Here is a 9,913-nt window from a genome sequence, read left to right on the forward strand (position 1 = left end):
AGAGAATGCAGCTTTACCACATGAAGCATAGACTTCTATACAACCAGAGGAGTCGCCCCCTGGTGGTCAGGAGAGAGAATGCAGCTTTAACACATGAAGCATAGACTTCTATACAACCAGAGGAGTCGCCCCCTGGTGGTCAGTAGAGAGAATGCAGCTTTAACACATGAAGCATAGACTTCTATACAACCAGAGGAGTCGCCCCCTGGTGGTCAGGAGAGAGAATGCAGCTTTAACACATGAAGCATAGACTTCTATACAACCAGAGGAGTCGCCCCCTGGTGGTCAGTAGAGAGAATGCAGGTGTAAAGCACTTCAGGCTGTAATTCTTCTTTAAATAAAACCTGAATTGAAACTAGAGATTGAGACCATGAACTCAAACTCTTCCCAGTAAGAAGGTTTCGATTTCTTGGTCCCGCAGCTGATGTCGCAACGTTGGCGAGGAAAGAAAAAAAGAAAAAAAGATTCCCGACCCGAGGGCTTAATTTAAAGGATTAATTGAATAAACCATCTTGTCTGACGTTTGTTTTGTTGTCTCTCTTCAGAACTCCATGAAGGTGATGTTCAAGTGCTTGTGGAAGAACTGTGAGCAGGTCCTCAGCACCTCCTCAGGGATCCAGAGGCACGTCCGCACCGCCCACCTCGGGTGAGTCCACACTGAGGTCTTCATGTCACGTTTACAGACACACACACACACACACACACACACACACACACGCGCGCCCAGAGACTGACGCACACACTGGATGATGAGCTTCATTTAGAATAACTTTAGTCATTCTCCAACTGGTTTAATTTAATTATCATTGATTGTGATTTTATTTTTTCTGCCCACATTTGACAGATTTATGGGAAAGTTTAATTATGGGATTGAATATTTTGTACCCACTGTTTCATTTAGCTTGAAATAGTCGACAGTTCATCAATTTTGTTGTTGTTAATTGAGCGAGTCTTAAAAATATTTAATTAAATAACAGTCGGCATTATCTTATTAATTTAGAAATTCAAAAACATTTATATTGTGGTGTTCTCATATCTCTCTATCTTATTTTATTGTCTGTAAAGGTACCAACTTAAAAATCCCCCTGCAACAAAAAAAAATGGTTTCTTCCACAAACGTGACCAATAAATATACCATGATGTCATTTCTTAGTGTTTTGTATACATTCTGATGAGCGACTCCCTCATTAAAAATAAATAAATATATCTGTAATGGTGCTTTTGAATAAACCGTCAACTATTTCGGGCACTTTGTTAGAGTTTACGACTCTAATTTTAAAGTGAACCTGATAAATGACACGTTGGACTAGAAAAATATCAATTTGCTTAAAATATCACTAAACATTTGGACCTCAACACTGAAGGATTATTTTAACTAAAGACGCATAAAAAAAACAAATTAAGTGTTTTTTCCAGATTATTCAGAAGTCCTTTGTTTTAGAGTCCAGTTGTTAGTATATATATTTATTTTGTTTTCCCCTCTCTCTCGAGGCCGTTCCTGCGTAGGAGTCACTTGAGTAAACGTTCTCCACGGCTTCAGGGTACAAGTGTTAAACTGTGATTTAGTAAAGTGGGAAAACGAGAACGGTGACGCACATGGAGCCGGTCACCGATTGGCTGCTGCTCAACTCGTAGGATGTATGAAGAGAACTAGATATTTTGAGGCGGCCCATGAATTGACTTTTAAGTATTTTGGCCCTGAAAAATAAGATTCTTTTCACAAGGCTTAAAAAAAAAAGAAGATATATTTGCCGTTGTAGCATTATACAACTATTTACAGCAGGTTAACGTAACTCCTAGTGATAAACAATGCAATCCTAACTTTGCACAATTTTTCAAAATTGTAAATATGATGATTTTTTATGTTCATTTTAATAATAAAAAACAAGGGTAAAGAGTGACTCCTGCTGTTTGTCCATGCAGTAGTTTAACCGCCTCGCTTCTTCAAACTGGCTTTTACTGCCCCCTGCTGCTGGCAGGAGGAACAGCTGCATGCACTCTTATTAAGGTCATCTTTCAAATGTCGTCACAATTATCCCCAAGTTGGTATTTTAAAATGTTCCTTTTATTGTTTTGAGAGTTTATTGTTCTCAAAATGGCTTGCATGTTTACAGGGATTTATTTTTTCACCAAAACATGTACTTTGTTTTCATAAATGTATCTTTTTTTAATTTATATATATATTAAATTTAGTTTCCTGCAGCCTCATGGAGGAGTTGATTATTTAATAAATGACATTATGATGTCTTTGAATGGGACATAAAGGAACAACGGGCTCACTCTCTAAAAGTAAAACGTGACTAAGTTGTTGCTCCTCCCCCTTTCAGGCGCAGCGGCGACTCCTCCGACTACAGCGACGGCGAGGAGGACTTCTACTACACGGAGATCGAGGTGAACATGGACAGCCTGACGGAGGGCCTGTCCAGCCTCACGCCCACCTCCCCCACCACCTGCTGCCCTCCGCCCGTCTTCCCGTCGCCGCTCGCCGCCGCCGCCGCCGCCGCCCCGCACTCCCAGCACATCAACGTGAGCGGCGCCCAGTGCTCCCCCTCGCCGACGCTGCTCAGCCAATCGGCTCCCTCCATGCTCTACCACATCCACACCGACCACGCCTACCAGGTAACCTGCATGTTCCCTTTTTAAAAAGGAATGCTATTTACGCCTTCCTGTACTTGTGTCGGAGAAAAGCTTACAATATATATTTTATATACAAATGTATTAAAAAAAAAAAGGCGTCAGTTTCGTCAACACAAATAAAATTATTCAGTCTTGTCACGTTTTACTTTTGGACTTTACAACTCTCTGGAATTATTGGATGTTTGGCTCAAACGATCCTCCACAGCCGCTCTGATTCTACAGATATTCTAATACAAATGAAGGCTATTATGCACCATTAGAATATATACAGATATTATAATACAAATGAAGCCTCATTTTTATCTGACGCTCTGCACAAATACTGGCTTTTAAAAGAACGTGGCCGACTAACAACAATATTTAAATAGTTGTAACTTTTAAGTGTTTATGATTTTTAGAAGTGTAGAAATCTGATGTTGACGGTTCGGAACTTTTGCTGCAGAGCCACGAAACGTCTGATTATTCCATTTTATGAACTCTGCAGATTGAGATCATTGTGGAGGGAAAGGGAAAAAAAACAAGTGCGTAATATTTAAAGGTCAGTGATTGACTTAACTCCACAGTGTGGGTGTTTATGTCAAGGAGGGAGAACTTTTCTTGCAAAAATATTAACAGAACTTCAAACTAAAGAACGTCTGAATGTGTTTTTTGAAGTCGAATGGATTTAATCAATCTTAAATTCCTGCTTTAGTTGAACTGCTTTGTGTAAACTTTGTATCCTCGTCGTTCCTCTTGTGACTGCGTTCACTCTTGTGCCCTTGGGGAGAAATAAAAAAAAAAAAAAAACCTCCTTTTGTTCAAAGTATAAAGCTTTTTAGACGCCGCGCGTTGAACTCTGTTCCTCTGCTTCCGTTGAAGGTCGAACGGCAACAGAAAACGCTCTTGGAGTAGCTACTTCTCACATCGAGTCGTACTCAACGCTGCTGACTTCATGTCTTTACACACACACACACACACACACACACACACACACACACACACACACTGCGTTAATGTGGAACATCTGTGTTGTTCCTGCCCCATCAGAGTTTATGTGAACAGGTGGAAAAGAAAAACCCTGATTTTGTATCTATCTGCTCCTGCAGAGTTCATAAGATGGAATCCGAGTCTGGACCCGTGGGTGAGTCGGAGGACCTGAGGGGGTCCAGGGCCACATGTTGTCTCTTTTTAAAGGTCCTCGGACAAAGAACTGTTCAGAGATTTACGAACCAATTAAAAGATAAATAAAAGGGTTTTTTTTTTTAAAATCCATAATAAAACCTGACTGGACACAAAGAGAAACCTACGTAATGTGAGCCCTCTTCATCAACCATAAAACACGCTTTAAAAAAAATTATATATATATATATATATATTCCTTTAGTGTGGTTTTTGCCAAAAAGATGGTGCAGCTTGATCTTAACACACACACACCAGCCTTTTATGAAGCATCTTTGTGGGCCAACCCTGGAAGACGTTTGCAACTATTTCAGAAAATAATCATAATGTATGTTCGTTTCAGAAGGATAGATCTTCAAAAACACAGATTTTTATTTTTTTTAAATGCGTAAAAGCAAAAAAGAACATTCAGACGTGACATTTATTGACATATTTTATGTAGAAGGGAGAAAAAAACATTTAAATCTCTTCGCCGTTTTATATATTCAGGGTATTATACCAAAAATGTTTCCTGCTTTCAGGACTCTATTCTGCATATTCATTGAGATTATCATCCACTCCCATAACTACGTCCTCTGTCTCTGTTGTCCGTCTGAAACACTTGTGCTGTGTGTGTGTCGTCTGTCTGTAGAATTGTGAGCAGACCTTTCTGCCGGTAAAGTCTCTAAGAGAATAAAATGTCTAATAGTATTTCAATCTGAACCGAGAGCGGTGCGGTTGACTTATTGCTCATCGCAATTTTAAGACTTTTGCCTCAAGGACGTCCTGTTTTCTGGATCCACAGGCAGATTAATTTCTTTCTTTTCTGTAAATTAAATGTAAAAAGGATGGAGGTCGACCGACATAAAGGAGATTTATAAAAACGATAGTTTGGTGCAGATTTTTAAATTGGCCAAACTCAAAGTAATAAATAACTTTTATCAAACATGAGGTAACAGTAAAGATGGGTCAAGGTTGAAAAATAACCTTTTTAATTAAGGGAGAGCAAGCGCCAGACTGGTAAGTTAATGGAACGAGTTGATTTTGTTTCTTTTTGTCAATTTTATTGGAAAACATAATTGTCTGGTTGTCTCTGTACGATGTCGTAACGTGGAATGACGTCTGACTTATCGGCGTCGTGTTGAACAATACTCATGATGCGTTTCCACTCTTCCAGGGGCCCGTGACTCAGGTCCGCACCGTCGGCATCGGTGAAAAGCGTCAGCCGGCAGCCGACGCACACACTTCACTAACTCCGCCTCCTAAATCAGCAGCAGGAACCAGGTATGCAGAGGTCGAGTTTCTGTGTGTGATTGGGTTTGGACGCATGTAGAGGTCATGTTTCTGATTGGGTTAGGACGTATGTAGAGGTCTTATTGGGTTGGGACGTATGTAGAGGTCTTATTGGGTTGGGACGTATGTAGAGGTCTTATTGGGTTGGGACGTATGTAGAGGTCTTATTGGGTTGGGACGTATGTAGAGGTCTTATTGGGTTGGGACGTATGTAGAGGTCTTATTGGGTTGGGACGTATGTAGAGGTCTTATTGGGTTAGGGTGTACGTAGAGGTCTTATTGGGTTGGGACGTATGTAGAGGTCTTATTGGGTTGGGACGTATGTAGAGGTCTTATTGGGTTAGGACGTATGTAGAGGTCTTATTGGGTTAGGGTCTACGTAGAGATCTTATTGGGTTAGGACGTACGTAGAGGTCTTATTGGGTTAGGGTGTACGTAGAGGTCTTATTGGGTTAGGGTCTACGTAGAGATCTTATTGGGTTAGGACGTACGTAGAGGTCTTATTGGGTTAGGGTCTACGTAGAGATCTTATTGGGTTAGGACGTACGTAGAGGTCTTATTGGGTTAGGGTCTACGTAGAGATCTTATTGGGTTAGGACGTACATAGAGGTCTTATTGGGTTAGGGTGTACGTAGAGATCTTATTGGGTTAGGACGTACGTAGAGGTCTTATTGGGTTAGGGTCTACGTAGAGGTCTTATTGGGTTAGGGTCTACGTAGAGGTCTTATTGGGTTAGGGTCTACGTAGAGGTCTTATTGGGTTAGGGTCTACGTAGAGGTCTTATTGGGTTAGGGTCTACGTAGAGATCTTATTGGGTTAGGACGTACGTAGAGGTCTTATTGGGTTAGGACGTACGTAGAGGTCTTATTGGGTTAGGGTCTACGTAGAGGTCTTATTGGGTTAGGGTCTACGTAGAGATCTTATTGGGTTAGGACGTACGTAGAGGTCTTATTGGGTTAGGACGTACGTAGAGGTCTTATTGGGTTAGGGTCTACGTAGAGGTCTTATTGGGTTAGGGTCTACGTAGAGGTCTTATTGGGTTAGGGTCTACGTAGAGGTCTTATTGGGTTAGGGTCTACGTAGAGGTCTTATTGGGTTAGGGTCTACGTAGAGGTCTTATTGGGTTAGGACGTATGTAGCGGTCTTATTTCGGTCTTTTTTGTTCTTCCTTGAACTCCACAGATTAGTGACCAAGCTGTTTACGTTGTCGGTACTTTGAGCTGCTTGATGAACAGCAGGAAGCACATCAGAAATCAGATCTCACAACGGAGCAGTTGGCTTCCCTGTTTATGTATTTCATTTTGACTCGTTGAAGTGTGACTCTACCGCTACGTGCACACACGCCTTGGAGTGCATTGCGCACGTTTCTATGTGGGTGCTTGTGTGCGGGTCCTCATGCTGTCGTATCTGCCGTTACCAAGGAAACCCCGCGGGGATGCGAAGAAGTGCCGGAAGGTGTACGGCATGGAGAAGAGGGAGCTGTGGTGCACCGCCTGTCGCTGGAAAAAGGCCTGTCAGAGATTCACCGACTGAGCCGGCCAACACCTTTCCAGAGTCCGTGAGATGAGGTCTTCCTCACTCGGAGCCACGGATGAAGGTGGACTCTTCCGCACAGGGGGGAGGGGGGGGATGTGGGAGGGGCTTACTGCAGGTTGGGAGACTTTCTTTTTTTTGCCAAGGCTGAAACTCATCTAAATTGAAACTTCTTTTTATTGACAGCCTTAGTTCAAGGCAATGTTTAAGGACTTCAGATAAGCTTTTTGTTATAATCTTCATTATAGGAGCATCACGTAGTTACTGTTTATGGGTTGAATCATTACTTTAATTTTACACCAGATAACACTTCTGTAGTATATCCGTTTTTCACTTTTCTCGCGTCACTGTCTTCTGCAGCCTTCCTGGAAACAAGTCGACCAACACATTGTTCAATAACTACTTCCTGTTCATTAAGCAACTTCAGCACAGCCGGCTAACCTGGAGATGGACAAAAAAAAAAAGTTTCCCCTCGACTTTGCCGATTTTTATTTGATAAAAAAAAAAAAAGTTGTTCACGATATGAATTAACTCTTGAGACGTACACCTTGAAGAAATAATTCGTCTTTTTTAGAGTCACTGAAGCCAGAGCGTACGTCTAAATTTATTTCTTACAGAGTTTTAAATGTCGTTTTTGGGGTTCTTTGACCAGCTCTCTTAAAGGGATGGTTTCCCACGATGGATACGCTCTCTTAAAGGGATGGTTTCCCACGATGGATACGCTCTCTTAAAGGGATGGTTTCCCACGATGGATACCCTCGATGGATACTCCCTCTTAAAGGGATGGTTTCCCTCGATGGATACTCCCTCTTAAAGGGATGGTTTCCCTCGATGGATACCCTCGATGGATACTCCCTCTTAAAGGGATGGTTTCCCACGATGGATAACTGCCCTTTTCATTTATTTTTTTTGTTACGTTGAGCCTGGCGGATGTCCATCGGTGAATAATGTCGCTTGTACGATGACTTTGTGATTTAAATCTGGCTTTTTAATTAATTTCTTTCTTTTTTCTTTTTTAAATAGAGACGTTGCCGACGAATTGCAGCGATCGTAGATGACGTCATCTTAAACAAGACTTTTTACTGTTTTTATTAGAAGTGTTTTTTTAGAAGTGTTTTTTTTTTTTTAAACATCCTTCAGAATCTTTCGCTTTGGAGAAACAAAGTGATAATTGATCTAAAGTTTTAAACCTCTTTTTTTTTGTTTTTAGAAGTGGCCTAAAATAAAATGTCCATGCTGCGTTTTCCAAACTTTAGAGGAAAGATAGGTGCTAGATTCTCTTTTTAAATTTTTTTTTTTTTTTAGATTGTTTAAAAATTTGTAATTTTTCTTAATTCCCTGTATTTTTAAAAAGGGCAATATTTTCCCAATCTCTAAAAATGTTAAAGCCCATTCATGACCTTTTTGTTTTTCTACGAATTATCAAAGATGTACAACAATGGAAAAATAAAATGGAAAAGCTTTGGTTTTATTTACAGTGAAAGAAGTCGTCCTGTTGTTCTTTGGTCACCAGCCTAAAACTGTAGTGTTTTAATTCTTATGATGAAAGTAAAATACATCATTAAAGTTGTTTACTTCTCAAGTTAACAACATGCTTCCCCCGAAACTAGCCGACTCAATTTATTATTAATATCAAAAACAAATCACAATCTTCACCAAGTATTCGTGTCCTCAGATCCCGTTTTTACTCTTTTATTTTAGTTTTTTAAAGAGAAATAAATAAAGAACCCGCCTGTAAACGGATTATTCCAGAAAAGCTTCTTCTGGTCAAACTTCACAAAGTGCCAATGAAAAGAACATGGAAAGGTAAACTGACCTAATGAAAAATTGCACTACGTTTTATACATTCACACACTTTGAAGTGGGTGGGGGCGTCGTCACCGCCCAATGGCATAAAAAGGGTATCAGGGATTATGAGGGGGAGGGGGGGGGGGGGCCTTCTGTACCTCTGGGGTCCCCCAAAAGTGATCTCGATGGCCGGCGTCTCGCTCTGTCGGATCGATTGTGCTGAACACACTGGTGTCTGTACTGGTGTCTGTACTGGTGTGGTACTGGAAGTACAGTGTGCCTTCACGACGCTTTATTGCCTGGTGTCTTTAACCAACACACCGTTTTTACCCTTAAAGACTATCTTTGTGCTTCCTTTTCTAATTTGCCTTTTTTTTTTTTTTTGCAGAGCTATAAACTGTGTAGAAGTTATTGGAGCTGGATACCACTTTTTAATTAGTTACCTCCAGCTCTGGGCGTGCAAACCCATTCTCTCTCTCTCTCTCTCTCTCTCTCTCTCTCTCTCTCTCTCTCTCTCTCTCTCTCTCTCTCTCTCTCTCTCTCTCTCTCTCTCTCTCTCTCTCTCTCTCTCTCTCTCTCTCTCTCTCTCTCTCTCTCTCTCTCTCTCTCTCTCTCTCTCTCTCTCTCTCTCTCTCTCTCTCTCTCTCTCTCTCTCTCTCTCTCTCTCTCTCTCTCTCTCTCTCTCTCTCTCTCTCTCTCTCTCTCTCTCTCTCTCTCTCTCTCTCTCTCTCTCTCTCTCTCTCTCTCTCTCTCTCTCTCTCTCTCTCTCTCTCTCTCTCTCTCTCTCTCTCTCTCTCAGGATCCACCAGACGGTTTAGAGGCCGATGTTTTTTGTTGTTGATGGGACCGTTGTCACGGGAACGCTCCCAAACTGTTGCACAATCAAGCGTCCACTTGGACACGGGGGTTGAAGCAGCTGTGGGTCCAGAGATGTCATTTGTATTTTTATTGGCAGAAATAAAACTCTAGATTTGACTCGCTGGGTTTTGGAGGACGAGACACGGACGGAGTTTCAGGGCTTTTTGTACATGTGTTTTTTTTTTTTTTTTTTCTTTGTTTGAAAAGTTGATTCTTTTAACAGCTCAGAATATTTTGATATATAAGTTGATTGAGAAGCTAGAAGTGAACATAACGCATGAAAGATTAAATGTTTATTGTGGCTTCGCGGGCAAAAGGGAGACATGAAACCTGTTGAATGTAAAAGCTACAATTCTTTCTTTTCGCTGCCCAGTTCCTCCTCCTGACGTTTCCATCCAACTCTTCTACACACCTGTCGCCACACATATCTAACGCAACCGTGCAGTATTGCTTTCTTACTTTGTGCGAAGATGTTTTTTGTTTTTTTTTAGAACGTCGACGTCGGAGCTTCACGTCTGTCAAACGTTAAAAAAAACCCAACGCGTCGTTGTCGTGACGACGCGGCGTCGTGAGGTAGGATAAGATTTTCGACCTCTGAAGATGACCGTTGTCCCGGCGCTTTGTTACCGTCCCACCAGCTTCACTGAGGTCCCACCAAAGCCTTTAT

General features: G+C 41.4%; 1 protein-coding gene across 3 annotated transcripts in view; it reads left to right on the forward strand.

Moving 5' to 3' along the window:
* The window catches only part of si:rp71-79p20.2 (zinc finger protein 704), a 29,835-nt gene extending 21,752 nt beyond the window's left edge, over positions 1 to 8,083 (forward strand). Inside the window, exons 5-9 of one of the 3 annotated variants that reach the window (XR_004609766.1) lie at positions 546 to 646; positions 2,328 to 2,619; positions 4,952 to 5,058; positions 6,489 to 6,664; positions 7,624 to 8,083. Coding sequence is in view for 2 of the 3 variants with exons in the window: in XM_034537551.1 (XP_034393442.1) it covers positions 546 to 646; positions 2,328 to 2,619; positions 4,952 to 5,058; positions 6,489 to 6,600 (612 nt within the window). In the remaining variant the exon portion in view is untranslated. Of the gene's footprint in view, positions 1 to 545; positions 647 to 2,327; positions 2,620 to 3,722; positions 3,758 to 4,951; positions 5,060 to 6,488 lie in introns of those variants that run through there. The other 2 variants (XM_034537552.1, XM_034537551.1) reach the window with 2 other exon arrangements.
* Positions 8,084 to 9,913: the final 1,830 nt, after the last annotated feature.

Source organism: Cyclopterus lumpus, chromosome 7 (assembly GCF_009769545.1).
Source record: "Cyclopterus lumpus isolate fCycLum1 chromosome 7, fCycLum1.pri, whole genome shotgun sequence".
NCBI lineage: Eukaryota > Metazoa > Chordata > Actinopteri > Perciformes > Cyclopteridae > Cyclopterus > Cyclopterus lumpus.